Below are 18,577 nucleotides of genomic sequence, written 5' to 3' on the forward strand. Positions count from 1 at the left end.
AAAGGATGCAGCTTCCAAGAAACTTGTCTTTTCAAGGAGGCTCGCAGTATGCCCTTGAGAAGGGAGAGAAGTCCACAGTCACATTGCAGACGCCCTGTTAAATGTCCTCTCTTTTGCAGGTGGCAGACATCTTCCTTGCATTTCAGTATACAGCCTATGCCATTAGTGGTCCTACCGTACAAGATGGCCTCCCCGCTTTTGACTGGAAACGCTTCAACAAAACTCTCCATGAAGGGATGCCAGACGTCTATAACTTTGATTTTGTTACCATGAAACCAATTTTGACAGAGGACATAAAGTGAAGAATGGAGGAGGAAAAAGAAAGCTGTGAATAAGACTCCAAAGGCACTATTTTAGCTATATTTTCCCATCTGTATTCCTAATAAAAAATATTAAATTCCCTTCCATTTTCCACAGATGTTTGTTTTTAACAGCAAAAACATTTCCTGCAGGGTGGAGAGCTGCAGACTAAACATTATGTATGTGATGAATACACGAAAAGATTACAGACACCCTCTCTGTCAGAACCCATTATCCTCCGTTGATGCCTGCAGACGCCAATCACAGTCCACGGTACAACCAAGTTCTGGCCAATTGAGCTTGAGGTAATATGAGGGCCATTTCCAGGCTTATGAGACACCTGCACTTCCCATGGTCCTTCTCCTTCCCCTGATGGTCAATGCTAATAGCAAAGCCCTAGGGTTTGCGATCCTTTCTGGTCACCAAGCTAGCCGTGTAGTTAGTTGAAATCCCCGTCTAACCAGGCAGCAGTTCCATACAGCAACTTCTCCAAAGCTCGGGAATCCCATGTGGGCCGAGTGCTGGGGAATTGCCTAATAGATTAAAGGCAGCGCAGTGAGCAGTGAACAAGGGATAGTGCTGAGCAAAGTGGGTCTGTTTAAGAAACACACACACAGGCTGAGAACTCTCCAAATGAATAAGAGTACCCAGGAATGTTAAAAACCCAGTCATTTATTTCAAAGTATAAATTTCAGGCTTGCTGGACAAATCCCCACTACAGTTAACATTTACACAGACAGTACTCTACTGTACATTTAGGAAAGAAAATTAAAACTTTCAAAACCTAATAAAAAAAATGGGGCAACTTGCTACAGCGCAGTTAATATTAGACCTTAGAAAGGTCTTACATCATCTTATTATTTACACTTCCAACTGCAACAAACAAAAATCAGGATGCAAGTTTTCCTACGAGGGGTTTATTTTTACATTTCCTTTTGAAATTGTTGGTAAAATCCTCAAGCTAGGATCTCCAGAAAGTGTTTGATTGCTTAGTTCCCTTATTTACAAAAGGAAAGGGGAGGGGTCATTTACATATTTAAATGATAGGTATTCAGCTATCTCTACATATAAAACAAAAACAAAAGCTCGAACATGATAAAACATTTGAAGATGAGAGCAGTGTGTCCTCAGCTCCTCCTGACTCCAGCTGGCTCGAGGGATGAGTTTAAGAATTAGGTTAAGTCTCCTCCACTGACAAACCCCTCAGTGGTAACTGCTCCGATCTTGTGTGCACCGCTCAAATATTTCTTTAAAGCCATTTGCCCAGAAAATAATTAAGGAAGGCAGAATCACAAACAACTACACAGTTATTATCTATGCACAAGGACATGTGTATTTCCATGAGAATCAAACAGTTGACCCAACCACAGGGAAACAGGAAAAAAAAAAATCATATTGAGGATACTGAAATGGCCACAGGAGGAGTCAGCGAGAACACGGGAAGGCTTTCTTGTAGTACCTATGGGGTGGGACCACAGCATCTGAAAGCGCGCCACACACAGCATTTTCAATCCTACACAGTCCTGGAAAAGCCATGGGAAGTGAAATGCCTACCAGGCAGCAGCACTGACCCTTTCTTTAAGTGATCATTTCGAGGACGTTTAGAGTAATGGAGCAAGCAACATGAGGAGCCATCCAGCACGTCAAGAAAGTTCCGCAGAGCTGCACCTGAAATTCCCGAGATACATGTTTTTAAAGGTATCCCTTATCTGGCACATGGGTAGGGGTTTGTGGAGGATACCTCTCTGTGAGGTAAACAGTATCCCAACAAGTATTTTCAAGGAAGAAAGCTCTTGTTTCTTTCATACTACATCACACAGTACGAAGTATTCTGCAGTTGTAAGGTAACTGTCACAAAGGACGCTGTCTTTGTGTGCCACTGGCAAGAGCACAGATGGAAGAGGTGTGCTCACACTTAAACAGGGTGAGAAGGGCTCTGACAAAGCTCCAAGTAGAGAGTGACAAACATTACTGTTACCATTCATTAGTGTATAAACATCTGACAATTCACGCGAAATTTCAGGAGTTTCCAGGATTCCCAGTAAGGAAATACTTACCAGTATTGTCAGGCTAAAAATGTAGCAAACTTGAATTCCCAAAATGGGACAACTGAGCTTATTTGTAACACTTTGAGAAGAGATACCAGGGAGTAAAAGAGAGGCCCCTAATGTGAAGTGCTATTAAATATCCTGATGGCTGGAGCCTGCAGCTACTTCTGGGTAAGTCCTCCTCCTCCTCCTCCTCCTCCTCCCCCAGGACAGTCAGACGAAAGCCAATGCCCATCAGCACTTACATTTGCCCCAAGGAAAGGCCTAGCACATCCCAGGAAACCCAACAAGGCCGCTGCCCAAAGCCTCAGGACAGGTTATATGAGGAGACTGCACCCACAAGTGTATGTTCCCCTCAACAATTACAGTCTCTCTCCATACATTCTTTCCAATCTGGAATAAAGTTTTCAGTAACTACTTTCTGCAGTAAATCTACATCTAGAGCCATTATTTGACATTTTTTTCCTTTGACAAAAAAAAACCCCAAGTAGAAGCCAAAGCAATGAAATATAGTAATTCCACTGGGCTTCCTTCGCCTGATTGTATAACACTATGAAAACTTAAAAAAAAAAACAACCTAGAAAATATAAAATGATTAGTGAATAAAAATAAAAACATTCATCCAGGGAAACTTCCATTGGCTACTGAGCAGACCAGCCAGTGAAAACAATTTTGAATATGTTTTTCTACTACATAGACAGGAATGATGCTGAACAGAATACCAATCCTGTGCCTCCCACAACACGTGACGATACAGACATTTTGGTACAGAGAGGTGCTCATAGAGTTAGAAAGTAATTTCTTCCTTTCCAATCTCATTGCCCTAACACTGACAACACTTTACTATAATCATGGATCTAAGGAGTCCTTCCTACACAATGCTTGCCACACTTCATTGGGGAAAAATGATTCTCCTGTGGTCTCCTTTTTCTCGAAGTGGAAGGTTAGGAGCATTTACACTTTGGCAACTTCAGGCATCCTTCATCAACCAAAATTCACTGAGATGACAGCACACCAGTGAAAAGTCACCAAAGACAATTCCTTCACAACTCAACCATTCCTGCTATAACCATCAGAGGAATAAATGCACAAAGGAAACGGAGCTCCCCACTTTCAATGCCAGGAAAAGTGAATGATTGATGATGCATTTTGAGATAGCAGAAATATGACTTAAAATGTTGTAAGGGAAGACAGCCTGAAAGTGACTTCACAAACTCCACAAGGCCTCACACATCCCTAAGCGCTCACCCTAATGTCTTCAGCTCTAAAGTACCTAGCCGATTTCCCTGCAGCTGGCATTCCTTGGAAACGCAAGGGTGAGCCTGCATCTGTGAACTTTGCAGAGGAATGAGGAATACTGAAGTGACTGGATCTAAGAACTATGTGCAATGACCCAACAGGATCTGCTTAAGTTCTATCCGACGCTGCTGAAACCAGGACCCACTTGGCACCACCACAACCAAGGGAAGACAGAAGGGAGGAAGGGCCGCAGAGAAGGAGGAGACTCTGAGCCCCTGCTCTTTTACGAAAGTGAACATTTACTGCCTTGGAAAGGACCCTTTCCCACAAGTGATGTGATGAACCAGAACTTCCTTAAGGTTCTCTAACAATGCAACATGGATATCAAAACAAGTTTAATGAAAACTTTTCTTAAACAGCATGGCCTATTTTGTGCATACGCAGAGTTAAATAATGGGCAAAAAATAAAAGTATGTCCTTAAAAGAAAACAGTAAGCCAAATTTTTGGAGTTAAATCTGGTGATGTTACAGAAGATGAGGAAAACACACGCACTTCAACACCTTGGTTTTCAAATGGTAAAGGGTGTGGAATTCGAGGTGGCGATGAAGAAGGAATGAAAGGTGGAAGAGGGATAAACAGTGGGCAAAGGGTCTGTGTGTTTCTGTAGCTTGTAAGGCACAACACAAATGCAGGAAGAAGCCAGATTAGGAGTTTGGGGTGCAGGTCCAACATTTTCACCTAATCAGCAACTCAGAAGAAATCAAAGATAATATGGAGAGAATACATCCTCTGTTCAAATTCATCTATTTTATGCTAAATATTTTTCTTTTTCATTTCTTTGGGTTTTGTTTAGATTCTTTGATCTTCTAGATCCCCCCTTAAAGGCAGAACCACACCAGCAACATACCTCAGAGTCTTTCATCTATTTACTTCCTACTAGAAGAGAGGTAAATTGAGAGTGAAAATGGGAGATTGCACTGTGATAAACACACAACTAGAAATTTAAAAATTAAAACAAAACAAAAAAAGAAACAAAGACGACACACACAAACACCCATACAAATTCCCCAGCCTCATAACTAAAGCAAAGACCAATTTACATTTCAAACCCCTGAAGCTTAACTTGTTCAGGGGAAGACTTGCTTTATGGGCTGAATTTATTATACTTCAGTTATAAACAAACGTAGTGTGTACACTCATCTGTCCAAGAGATCTTGCACAAGGTGGATTTTACATTGAATTTCATGCACAAGATTAAAAACAAGCCCAAAATGTGGAACTTTGAAAAGAGGAAGCTAAAGGCTCCAAGGTCTAGCTGTTCTGGGAGGAAGAGATCACGTCCGTGGACTGAGGGTCACAGAAAGGCCCAAAGCGGCCGTAAATGTCCTTGGCGCGCACTGCAAAGTAGTACTTGCTGCCAGACACAAACTGAGTGAGGGTGCAAGCCATGGGCAAGGGAAGGGCTTTGACTTCACCGATCTTCTTCCACTGAGAGGGCACAGTGGCACTGGGTTCCTCGTGGTAAGCATAGAGATGGTAGCTGTCGACAGTGGCACAACTTCGATCCACTTCCAGGACACTCCACGACAGCACAATGCCATTCTGACTCTGAACTCGTGCTAACTTCAAGTGTGGTTTCTGAGGCAGAGAAGTGCTGGCAGCTTCTGGGGGCAGACGCTGTGGCTGTGGGGCTTCCGGTAAGGGTGCTGGATGCATAGGACGTGGGGGTTCCTAACAAAAAAAGAGACATGTTGATTTCTAGAGATTACAGAATTCTTTCAGAAGATACCTTAGTGATCATAGAGATACCATTTTACATTAAGAACTCTGAAAAACCCCAATACCACAACCAATGTTGGCAATTCTATTCAGTGATACACAAATCAATCATGCCCCAAACAATGGTGCTGAACTTGTATTTCCTAGACCGAAAATACTAAGTTCTCCTTGGAAAACAAAAATCCCTTCCTAATGGACTATCACTGAAGAGACATATTGATACTAGTGGGAATCATCTATGTCTAACAATTTACAATTTAATATTTTCTACTGTAGATTCTCATTTTAGGAAAGCAATTAAAAATTACGTGTTGCCGGGCGGTGGTGGCGCACGCCTTTAATCCCAGCACTCGGGAGGCAGAGCCAGGCGGATCTCTGTGAGTTCGAGGCCAGCCTGGGCTACCAAGTGAGTTCCAGGAAAGGCGCAAAGCTACACAGAGAAACCCTGTCTCGAAAAACCAAAAAAAAAAAAAAAAAAAAAAAAATTACGTGTTACATATAAACTGGCACATACAACCACACTCCCTTTAAACCTATGCTGTTATATAAAGACAGCAGGACATGCATGAATAATGCCAAGCATGTGTATGTTCTTGGCCAGTCTGGATGAAGAAGGTGACACTAGGAATCACAGGAGGTCTACAGATGCAGACACGGCCGAATGCCGCCACCCAACAGGAAAAGTGTGAGCAGAGACAGGCAGAGGGAGCGGGAGGTTAACAGACAAGATTGAGTTAACACTTTCTTGGGCATCGGTACATGAAGCAAAAAAGATGGGGTGGGTGGGTAAGGCCCAGTGACTCAGAGGCATGGCACGAACCCTGGCAGGCCGGTTAACCTAATGCTGCACAGCACTGCTGTTACTGCAAACATGGCAGTCACAGCTTTTTTAAGATGACACAGCCTTCCAAAAAAGAGCCAGAAAGCAGATGCAGTAAATCCAAGAGCAACATACTACTCGCTGACTTTATACTGGAGTCCAAACGTCATTCCTCTCCAAACTTCATGCAACAAAACCTATGTCTACACATGTATGTCAGGGTGGGATGCTCAGTGCAAACACTGATGGATGAGGCCCTAGGTTGATATCCAGTACCCAAATGGGACAAAGTAAAGCAAAGAAGTACTTCATTAGATAGTCTGAATAAACTAGTGAATTCTGTAAGGTCCAATAATACACTACTAAACTGCAATGCTTTATTATAGTCAAGCTGTCAAAAGTCTAAGACAAAATATTCTAAAACCTGCAAGGACAGAAGTGCCAAATCACAGCATCAATGTGACTGCCCTAAGGGATCACCTTGGGCTGGAGTCCAATATCCAGAAAGGGAAGTCTGCTAACTACCATGAAAGAGAGCGTGCAATAACACAAACCCTACTAGAAGAAGAGATATACAGAGGTCAAAGTGGGGCTAAGGGTTCGTTAAGACCAGAGAGCTGAAGCTGGAAAAAGCTGGAATCATCACATACTGATGATTTCAAGGAATCTGCAGATGTTTCGCTGCAAGACATTACTCCTAGTAGTAAAGAAATTATACATACATTTGTGGAGAGATGTCCAAATCACCAGTTAACAGACAAAAATCAAGCTGAGAGAAGGCCATGATTAAGGGAGTAACACACTGAAAACTGGACTGGGCCTGACAGAGCAGCAGCCAGAGCTTTCCTTCCTCTACTTATGTCTTCCTGAGTGACTTGATCATCTCAAATCATTGAAATCCTACAGCTAGCCTTAGGGAAAGCACTGGAAGTGAATAGGTTTGCCTAGAGCTTGTGTGGCCTGCTCTGTTCCTTCTAATGCTCTGATTATTTATGCTTGTTGAATCTACTCATGGCCCCCTGGCCCACTATTAAAACTAGTCAGGAGTTTTGTTTTGTTTGTCAGTGCAGATGGGGTTTGTGAAATTTTGGGAAGAAATACATCACTAGGTATCCACTTAAAATAAGCAAGTGTGGCTACACAGGTCAGTGGACCCTCTGCAGACTAAGGCAAGAGAACCATGAGTCTGCAGCTGGTGTGAGAGAGATGGAGACCTGCCTCAAAGGAAACCAATCAGTGCAGCCAGTGCTGTACGAACCAGTGACACAGACAAAATCAAGCTGTCAAGTGCCGAAAACGGTTCAAAGTGCTGATAGGGAGGCACAAGGCCACACTTTAAAAAGCTTTGTAATTGGAGTAGAATAAAATTAGAAGTCAGTATCTCTAACAAAACAATTTAAGCTACTAGGAGCTCTAGATTTACAAGCTAAACATTTCCAAAGTTCTGGTCGATTATAAAGTGGAAAAACTATCCTCGTTTACTGCTCTATTCTAACTCCCTGAAGAAAGCAATGCATTCATTGTAGCTCCACCAGTAATGACAAGTTTGCCCTGCACCTCAGCACAGCTAGAACAGAAGCAAGGGAAGCTCGAGAGGCAGAGGAGGTCTGGCTGGGTCTGGTAGCACCGTGGGTAAGGACACCGAGCAACAAGCAAACACTTCACGATGTACTACCCTTGTATATTTACGTTAATGTTTTTGCAAAATGAGAGAACCACTACTAATCCCCATAGGATTATGAGGGCTAGAGCAAACAAAGTTCTCAGAGTAGCCAGGACACAGATGCTAAGTTTTTTTTCCACTAAAATTAAGTAAGAAAAATCCCAGCTTTCCAGTTCTAGGTTCTAGGGCCGGGAATGTGGTTTGTTCGCACGTGTACACACACAAACACTGGGGAGTATGGACTCTTAGGAAGCACAAACAGCCTTGGTGATTACTCAACCTCTAAGTATCAGCTGCCACATGTGCAATAAAGACTTTAGAAACGCCTTCAGCAATAGCCTTAAGGTGCTCTGTGTGAAAACAAACATATCACCATGTTGGGAATGTAATGAACTCCCTAGGAGAACCGTGGGTGCTGTAAAAGCACGTTTGGCTAGATACCGTCTATCAGCCTTGACTTCCTGCCTTCCCTCTCTGAAAGCCAGCATTTCTCTTCATATATGTCATCATGATCTATATATATATATGAGATATAGTCACATATATTCTGTGGTACCCCTAAAACACAGTTATAATCTTGTCACAGGAAGATATGACTTAGTTTGGCTAAATTTAGAGGGAAATCCTTTGTAACAAATGCATTCCAAAACCAATGGCTCGTTTAAGATAAACTGGTGACAATATAGTAATTGTAAGTATAAAGTCACAACCCAAGGAAACACGAAGCATCCTTAAACTTATACCTGAGTTAGAAGTGCTGTCTGTCACCTTAGATGCCCTGGCTATCGCCCTGTCTGTACTCAGGGAGCAGTGGCCCTAGCTAGACATGTTCTCAAAACTGGGAGTATCCCTTTCCCTAAAATAACCTTCTACTCAAGGGGAGACAGAACTAGCTCCTTCCTTTGATAATATTACTTTAATATAACTTAAAAAAAGGAAATAGTAGCCAGTTGGTGGTAGCACCTGACTTTAATCTCAGATGTGGGAGGCAGAGGCAGGCAGATAGGAGTTCAAGGCCAGCCTGGTCTACAGGACGAGTTCTAGGATAGCCAGGGCTATACAGAGAAACCTTATCTCAAATAATCAAACAAAAACCAACCAACAAACAACAACGAAACAGGAAATGTTTCCTGGAATGACAGGACAGCTTAATAGCTGAGGATGTTTGAAAGGCAAGCATTGACATTTACAGTATGCACTTGTGGTGGCCGATGATGCACCGTGAGCTGAGGCCCTGCTGATCCCAGGGTCAGGCCGTTGTTTACAACATACGTGGTTGTCTGAGGCACTCGAACTGTAACACCTGCAAAAGAAAATTAAGCAGAATATAAAGGAAGTATCAAAACGCTACTGTAAATTTGCTGGGGCATTGTAAACATTGCTAGTAAAACGTTTTTGAAAAAATTCAAGAGGAGCTGGAGGGTGGTGGTGCACACCTTTAATCCCAGCACTTGGGAGGCAGAGGCAGTAGATCTATGTGAGTTCGAGGCCAGTCTGGTCTACAGAGTGAGTTTCAGGACAGCCAGAACTGTTTCACAAAGAAACCCTGTCTCAGGGAAGGGGAAAAAAAATTCAAGAGGAAAAATCTTTCCAACTGAAAAGTCTCCAGTCAGCTAAACTGTGACTTAACCATGAGGATAAATAAAGAAGTCATAAATTCTAGCATTTTCACAAATGCTTCCTGAGGGGCACTGCAGGCTGCATGCAGCAACAGGACCTACGAGAACAGCACAAACACACGAACCCTTAAGAGGAGGGCTAGAAATAAACCCTACAACACTGGCTGTGCACCCCATGTGTGGGCAATAGTCAACGATTCAAAAGATGGGGAGACAGAAGCTAGACACAAGGATCAGCAATTAGGAGCACAAACTGCTCTTGCAAAAGACCTGAGTTTGGTTCCCTGAACCCACATCAGGTAGTTCTCAACCTCCTGTAACTCCAGGTGATCTGATGACCTTTTCTGTCCTATGCAGGCAGGCAGGCAGACAGACAGACAGACAGACAGACACAGACACAGACACAGACACAGACACAGACACACACACACACACACACACACACACACACACACACACACACACACACTGAATAATATCTTGTTTTAAAAAGTTACCATTCCTATGTTAGTGGCGTTCTCCACTTTCTCTGTACTGATAATCGGCTGAGGACATACTTCACCCCAAGAAAAACTATTGTGACGTTACCCAAGAAGAGAATTCAGAGCTATGTACTCTCCCAATCATCTTTCTACCAGACATGCAGTACTTGATCCAAACTAGTCTTGCCAGGTGCCCTGGCTGTTCCAGAACTTATTCATGTCCCAGTCAAACAAATGACTAGAGAAAATCCTTACAAACTTGAGAAAGTTAAAGCCAGACTACAATCCCAAGACTCCATTTAGTTTAATTTTTCCTAGAAGCTAACACTTAATAATGGAATTATTACAGTTTTTTAAAACAGCTAGTGTGTGCTTCTTTTATAAATATAAGTATATATACACAAATATATATATATATATATCAGCTTTGAAATTTTCTATTATATGTATATCTGTATGTAAGATAAACATACACAACATTTAAGGGACAACTACATTGATGGCAATAAATACAGAAAAGTGAGGATGGTGGACAGGAAGACAGAGAGGTAACAGGGAAAGAGAAGAGTGATAAAGTCCTGCTTCCTAATGTGGTCAAGGTCACTTGTGGTTCACTTTTATTATTTTCCTTTAAACTTTATGTATTTTTGTCTATTTATTTGGGCTTTTTGAGATAGGTTCTCATGTAGCCCAGGCTGGCCTTGAAATCACTATGTAGCCAAAAATGACCTTGAGCTCCTGATCCTCCTGCCTCCGCTTTCCAGGTGTGTGCACCTCATGGCCAGCTTCTAAGCTTTAACTATAAACCTTGATTTCATTGACTAAATTCTACTATGAAGACACATTCTATGCTACTAGTAGACATACCGGTATCTTCATTTAATACAGAATGAATGGCTCTTAATTAGAGCCATTAATAAGAGTTTAATAAACTCTAAATTTCCTTTAATATTTTCCTTCCTTTAATTTCTTCAGCTGTTTTCATGCCTTTAAGAGTGACTACAGAGACTACTGTTACCATGACTTCCCTCTTCTGGGTTGAGCCACAACTTACCATCCCATGATGGCAATTATTAAGAGCAGAGCATAACATACACACCTCTATACCTCAGCATGCAGGGGTAGGGGTGGGCAGGCCTGAGAGTTTGAGGTCATCAGCATAGCAAGCTTCTACCCAGCCAGGAATATATAGTGAGACCCTGTCTCAAACCATTAATAAATATCAAATGGGGTGCTATAATACAGACCATTAACAAAGTTAAATTGAAGACAATATAAAGACTATAATCCTATGGTATATATGGCCAATTTCTCTTAATCATAAGAAGGGCTAGATATAGTGGTGCACACCTGGGAGGCAGAGGTAGGTGGATATTTGTGAGTTCCAGGCCAGCCAGGGATACATACTGAGACCCTGTCTCTAAATGAATAAATAAGTAGGGAAGAAAAAATAATTTTTTTCAAAATCCATCTTAATGGATAAAATTATGTTTTTGGTGCTCTGAGAAATGTACACATTGTGGAATGGCTAAGTTGAACTAACTACCTCACATCCTTATAATCTTTTTTTTAATGAAATCACCTAAAATCTCCAGTATCAGCCATTTCCAATGCACTACATCATTACTAACTGTACCAAGAAAGTGACACGTCCCTTAACTTGATAATCTAATGTCAGCATAGAGCAGTGCACACACTTCAAAGCCATATACAAGAAAAGAGTCTCTTACTATTTTGAGGGTTGACCTGGCGGACAGCAGGAGCTTGCATAACAGTTCCTCGTAGGGGAGTCTGAGCGGGTGGTGCTTGGACAGTTGTATAAACCACCTGGTGATTTGCAGGAGCTCTTGGTACAGGGAGTCTTGTGGTCACCTGAGTTACTGGACGATGTGTTACATTCACGGTGGTTGGAGCTACGGAAGCCAACAAAAGATATCAAGAATGTAGTCAATTCTATGTTAAGACAACATAAAATAATATTTACCATTACACAAAACCTATCCATGGGAGGATTGGCTGTCAGAACGTGTAGATTACATACCTCCCAACCGTCCTCCAGTCCCTTGGGTCCCATGCATTTTCCCCTTTTCAGGTGTCTCAGTCTAGCTGAGTTAACTATGGCAATGGGCAGAGGCAGAACAGGCCATTGCCTACCAATAAGGAACAAGTTCAGTTGAAGCCTATCACCCAGCCCCCAGCCAGACTCATCAACTCAGTAGACTGAAGGAAAACAAGCAGACATAGCTCAAAAAATAGGCCTTATCCAATACTACATATGGCCCCGGACCGGGGGAGCGGAGGGTGTGAGATCGTAGGAGGGACTTGTGCCCCAGGGCCTAGTTTGGTTTGTGCAGGCACATCCATGGCCTGCATTGTACAGATGCTGGCTGATGAGGTCATCTTCCTGCCTCCTGCACCAAGCCTGCTTTCATCCCACAGAGCCAACTAACATTTCTGGTGGTTTGGTCTTTTTTCACTGAACTCAATGCACCAGGAACTGAGTCACACGTTTCTGAAAACGTGCTGGGTGGCTGTAGGTAAGTGTGTAATATTTTAGAAACTTAGAAGTAGGCAGCTTTTTGTGCAAATCTTGAACCCAGTGTTTATTAAACATTCAACTTTACTTAGATCTGTTCCTGCTCCAGTACACAAGCACTGTATACAGTGTCCTTGCAACTGTTTAAGTTGTGTGTGATGAAACTGGGAAAAGATGGTTTTGGTTTGTTTTTGGTGGTGGAGGGCGGTAGATGGTGGGGGAGCAGGATATGAAATTACTCTCTTTCCCTTTCCACATGAATTCTATTCTGAGGATGCCAGTGTCCAAATCCAAGCCTTCTTGGACATGACATTTTATAATCCTAACCTAAAAAAGTTAGATTTCTTTCTACATCTTATTTTTTGTATGCATGTGTGGCGATCAGATGACAATTCTGGGGGTTGGCTCTCTCCCTCCACTGTGTGGAAGTTAAAGACTGAACAAGTTGTTGTACTTGGCAGGAAGTGGCTTTCCTGATGGTCAATCCTGCGTCTCTACACTTCACAAAACTGCCTGGGTATTGCAATTTACTGTTTAAAAAAAAAAAAACAAACCAACCCATGTCTTTGGCTGGCCACTATGATTGGCATTTTGTCCCTCCTTTGCAGGTGGAGTTCTCCTCTTCCGGGTTTCCTGCCTAACTTTATCTTGTTCAGCTTGTTTATTAAAGCAATCACAGTGACACAGATTCACAGAATGGGCAGCAGGGTTACCCACAGCACTCCTCTCCTTTAATCTATGTGCTAAAAGCATTTCTTTACACAATGTTAGCAGACGCTATCAAAAAAAAAAAACGTAAAATAAAAGCTGCAACGATATGGTCATTTTCATTTCTATACATGATGTTTTGCCTGTGCACCACCTCTGTGCTCAACGATGAAAGAAGCCAGAAGAGGGCATCTGATCCCCTGGAACTAGAGTAATAGACAGTTGTGATCCCCGATGCAGGATCCTCTGAAAGAGCAGCCAATGTTCTTTACCTCTGAATCATCTCTGCAAACCTAATTTTCATTCATTTTAAGAGATGAGGCTTCACTATGTTTCCCAGGTATACTCTAGGTGCAGGTGACCTCCTGTCTCCCCAAACAGCTGAAACTATGCCACCATGTATGTCAACAATGGGAATTCTATTTTTAAATAATTACTTTGAACTCTGTACTCTATGTCTACTCAATTCCTCTGTTCTATTTGCTTATTTAAATGTTTACCTATTTATTTTTTGTGGTGCTGGGGATAAGTCTAGGACTCAGGTATGCTTGACAAATGTTCTATTAGAGACAAATCCCTAGGCCACGATAATGGTGATTTTTTTAAGACTTAATATTTTCTTGTTAATATGGCTTTGAATTAGAACTCAAGCATAATTGAAAACAATAACTACTTTCATGTGGAGACAATGGGTTCTATAATAAAATTAATATGAAGGAAAGCAGATTTAACAATGACAAAAAGGCTTCCTCACTAAAGTCTTCCCATATAAGTGGTGGCACTTGCCTTGCAGAGAATGTGGGGCCTGGGTATGGTCTCTAGGTGAGAGTGCGTGCGCACGCACCCCCCCCCACACACACACAGAGCTCCTAAAGACCCTCAGGCTTTCTATGCCTTGACTCTCCGTGACAGCCTTCTGAACAAGAAGTATATGAAAACTCTTCAGCACCTGGTGACAAATGCCAATGTATCTGTTTGCATAAGGACACTTCCTTCTAAACTATAAATTAGGTAACTGTCACTGTAACTTTGCATCAAGGAAAGGAGACACAGAACTGTTAAGGGTTGAATGCAATAGTAGTTCTATTTATACAGAAAAATGGGGTTTCAATATAAAGACCAACATACAACATCTACACCCAAAATAGTCACATATTTTTGGCTAGAAATGCCAGCAGGATCGACAGTAGCTAAGTGACAGGACATGAGATCACATCAAGATTCTGCGAGGCAAATGCGCAGTCACCACACTAACCAGCATTTACTTACCACACCAAGACTGATTTCGAAGGCTAACAAGTGACTTGCTGAACCCCTAGAAAATACCCCTTCTCCCCACGGTGATTCTGGCACGCTCGCCCCCAGCTGGAAGCCCACTTAGCCCGGGTCTTCCTACGGAAGAGCGCTGATGGAAGTACTCTGCAGACCGATCTCTGGGCACTAACCTAACGTGCAGAAGCCACACTACCTCGGTTGACTTCTGAACAGCTTAGGTGATAGAGGCTACGTACTCTTGAAATGTAGCAGGTAAATACTATCATGGACTTCTTGATAGTGTGGTAGTTGGTTAAAACTAGCTGGAGCCTCAGACCCTGCCTCCGTGGTGGACTGCTTATCTAGCAAGCTTGAGGCCCTAGGTGACACATAGTTTCTGCTCTTCTGAGCAGCTATGACAATGACATACATAAAGTATCGTAATTACTCTCTACCTGTGTTGTTCCTTAGGGCAGTGAGCAAAGCCAAGTCACATTACACCTTCAAAATCACAAACATTCTCTTGAAAGTAGTAAGAATCATTTTTAAGATTTTCCTGGTTCTTCCCATGATTCCATAACCACAGTGTTCGACACACGAACCATAGTTCCCACTGGGTGACTCAGCCACTTTACCTGTAGGCAGTAAGTGGATAGTTGTCTGAGATGGCCCACTTGTCGGCACCCCAGATGGCTGAGCAGGTGGTGCTGGCTGAATGGGCTGCAACGGTCGAGACATGGGCTGCGAAGTGCTCAGAGTTGGCGCAGGATGATTTAGTCTTTTGGGATCTGTTAATGAAAATGTAGGACACATGGCTGATGACAGGCAACACAAGCCAACCCAGGCCTGACATTTACTGGGAAGCTTCTCTGCTTTCCACCGGCACACCAATTCCTCTCTTGAGAAACAACTTCTTTCTGTTCTCATTATGTAGATTTTCTGCTGATCTGAAAACCTAGCCAGAAGCTATTTCAATAATTCACCAGTGCTTCTTAGCAGATTCAGTTCATACTTTTAGAGGAATACATTTTTTTTTTCCTCAAGGCAAGGATCTTCTGGATTCAATACTGACAAGAATAACTTCCTTTGCAAAAAATGCATGTATATGTATTTATACACCTGTATTAAAGACATCCTTCGCCGGGCGGTGGTGGCGCACGCCTTTAATCCCAGCACTCGGGAGGCAGAGCCAGGTGGATCTCTGTGAGTTCGAGGCCAGCCTGGGCTACCAAGTGAGTTCCAGGAAAGGCGCAAAGCTACACAGGGAAACCCTGTCTCGAAAAACCAAAAAAAAAAAAAAAAAAAAAAAAAAGACATCCTTCTAGACAAATACTGTGAACTGATAGTTTTCCCTGACTTTTCATTTCAATTACTCAGAATTGTTTAGATTTATATGTAATGGTCGCTCACCATCACTATTTGTTTCTTAAAGTACAAAGGCTTATTAAAGTATCAAAAAGGGTCTCTGATGGCCTACAAAATAAATGTTTGTATCTTGGCAAAATCTAACATTAGAAAACCACTTAGATGGGAAACTATTTTCTACAGAAGCTGACCCTCCTCCATTTCCAACCTATGAAATTTTTCTCACTGAACTATAATCGACAGTTGGGGTTCACTCAGCTGTCCCCACAAAACAATGCACTTCTGGATGGGAGAATTAAGATGCCCCACAGGTGAGGCAATAAAACTGGCCTGAGAGGCCAGTGGGCCAGTGGGTGGGGTGCCTGGAGCTCAAGGTCAGCTCTGCCCTCCTAGCATCCTGCTTCAGTACTTGTTTCTGTTCTCTAAGAATTCCTGAGTCACATCAACTATCAAAGCAAAATAAACAAGCCTAAAAGTCAACTGACAATTTGAAAGTCTTAAAAATCATCGTCCCAAGAGCATCCTGACACCAGCAGAAGGTCAGCCTTGATGAAGAACAGGATAAATGTCTCAACTGTACCTCAGCTTTACACAGTTCTATAGTGATTCAAGTTAACTACATTTCTTTAATTTTATTTCTCTCTAATCAACTGTCTTATACCCTAAAATATGACTTTGTTAAACCTTTGTTTTTAAGTTTACTGACTTCAAGATAAAAACAATTACCATTTGATCTTTCCAAATGCACACACTATCATGGATTTACATATGTCTGTGAACAAACACACTTTGATAGCCAAAGAATTCTGAGAAACACTATACTCTGAATCATGACTAGAGATTTACATTATAAATCACCACAGTAAAGGCTAGATTACTATATTATAATAATAATAAAAGCTGAATTTTAACTCAGGACTTTTCCAATTAGAATCAACCAAGGAACATTAATTCATGAAACTGCAGAATATGATTTAGTATCTATCCAATTTAGTTTCTGAATGCTGAAACTAAGAAAAATATTAGGGATGATTGATGAGAATGATTATTAAATTTTGATTTTTATTCATAATTAAATGGACATATACTTAAAAATATCTACACTAGAAGGAGTGAAAGGGAAATGCTGGGGATATCTTTCTGTATGCTATAAAATGTGTTGCTCTGATTGATTAATAAACAAAACACTGACCAGTAGCCAGGCAGGAAGTATATAGTGGGGATAAGCAGAGAGGAGAATTCTGGGAAGTGGAAGGCTGAGTCAAGAGACCCTGCCAGCCGCCACTGCCCTGAGAAGCAAGATGTGAAGGCAGAATTGGGGAAAGGTACCAAGCCATGTGGCTAAATATAAATAAGAATTATGGGTTAATTTAAGTGTAAGATCTGGCTAGCAAAAAGCCTGAGCCATTAGGCCAAACAGTTTTAATTAATATAAGTGTCTGTGTGTTTACTTGGATCTGAGCAACTGCGAGCCGGGTGGGACCAGGAAAACTTCTGATTACAGGGAGAGGGTGAGAGGGTGGGAGGGGGTAAGGGGATAAGGGAATGAAGAGGTAAGGGGGAGAGGGAGAGAAGTCAAGAGAGCAAGGAAGCAAAGAACTAGACATGATTCCTGGGTCTCTTGCTGATTCCTTCACCTCTAGATTGAGGATGAGGTTTCATTAGAAAGGGCAATGGGGCTAACAGAGGCGCTCCATAGGCAAAGCATCTACTGCTGCTTTCCTGTACAGCAGCTCATTTTCATCCAGGAACTGATTGCTACTTTTTAATGCTACCTTTAAAGACTCCCATTCTAAAAGTGATATAGATAGACATATCAATGCTACCTTCACAAAATATCACCAAATATTAAGAGGGGAAATGTCACTAAAGCATTTCTTCAAAGAATTACTATTTAAGTACCTTGTGTAGTTCCACTCTCTTCATCATCCATTGTGAGGTCAATGACACCACTTGAATCATTGCCAGAAGCTTTCCCACTCTGAAAAACAAAACTTGGTTGATTCTGTAATGGAACTGGCAAATACAAAGTAATTGTGTGGAAACGGGGGAAAAGGGTGAATGGTCTAGTTCAAGCTAGGCCCCTAAATGCCTTTACCTCAACAGTTTGACAGGTAAACGGCAAAGCACACCTGTGAGGTACAACTCACGGGGCTGGCAGATGTCTCGGTGGGTAAAGGCACTTGCTGCCAAGCCTGAGCCAATGTGAGCTCCAGGATGCATATGGTGGTAGGAAGGAACTGACTCCCTCCCACAGGTTGTCCTCTGACCTCCTTGCATGAGCACTCATACACATCCAACTACCAACACATATAAATAAGTAAAACATAGAAACACTAATTAGTGCAACACAACAATTTTCAAGTACTTTCTAACAAAATCCTAATAGTTTTAAAAATAAAGCTGTCTGTTATAACTGCTACACGATTAAATACAAACAATATCCATTTTTTTTTTCTGACAATGAAAACACCACCAATCCTTCCCTAAGTGATCAGTTATGGATATACCAAAACACTAAGGACTACCAGACTACCTTTATAGTGAGGCTGCAAAGAGAATTGAAATCTGTTTTTTTATCCTAAAAAAACAAAAAGCAAAAAAAACCACACATGGCTATGTCATTAGGGAATGTTCAATTTGACCAAACTCAGCTTAGTGTCCACAATCATTATGAGACACTTAGGATTACAAACAAAATAAAGCCAGCAGTAACAGAAGGAGGCAGAAGAGCGCTGGCTGCAGAGCCAGGGTCAGACGGAG

General features: G+C 41.9%; 2 protein-coding genes across 5 annotated transcripts in view; one reads left to right on the forward strand and one right to left on the reverse strand.

The window, feature by feature from the left end:
* Positions 1–412, forward strand: part of Plbd1 (phospholipase B domain containing 1) — a 53,931-nt gene extending 53,519 nt beyond the window's left edge. The window contains exon 11 of the mRNA XM_028872166.2: positions 120–412. Within this exon, the coding sequence (XP_028727999.1) occupies positions 120–302 (183 nt within the window). The 3' untranslated portion in view covers positions 303–412. The remainder of the gene's footprint in view (positions 1–119) is intronic.
* A 542-nt stretch (positions 413–954) lies between these two features.
* Positions 955–18,577, reverse strand: part of LOC114695021 (activating transcription factor 7 interacting protein) — an 88,829-nt gene continuing 71,206 nt past the window's right edge. For all 4 annotated transcript variants that reach the window (XM_028872163.2, XM_028872161.2, XM_037204049.1 and 1 more), the window contains exons 11-15: positions 17,717–17,795; positions 15,085–15,237; positions 11,682–11,864; positions 9,041–9,153; positions 955–5,319 (exon numbers count right to left, since the gene is read on the reverse strand). In XM_028872163.2, the coding sequence (XP_028727996.1) occupies positions 4,900–5,319; positions 9,041–9,153; positions 11,682–11,864; positions 15,085–15,237; positions 17,717–17,795 (948 nt within the window). In that variant the 3' untranslated portion in view covers positions 955–4,899. The remainder of the gene's footprint in view (positions 5,320–9,040; positions 9,154–11,681; positions 11,865–15,084; positions 15,238–17,716; positions 17,796–18,577) is intronic.

This window comes from Peromyscus leucopus, chromosome 3 (genome assembly GCF_004664715.2).
Source record: "Peromyscus leucopus breed LL Stock chromosome 3, UCI_PerLeu_2.1, whole genome shotgun sequence".
In the NCBI taxonomy this organism is placed as follows: Eukaryota; Metazoa; Chordata; class Mammalia; order Rodentia; family Cricetidae; genus Peromyscus; species Peromyscus leucopus.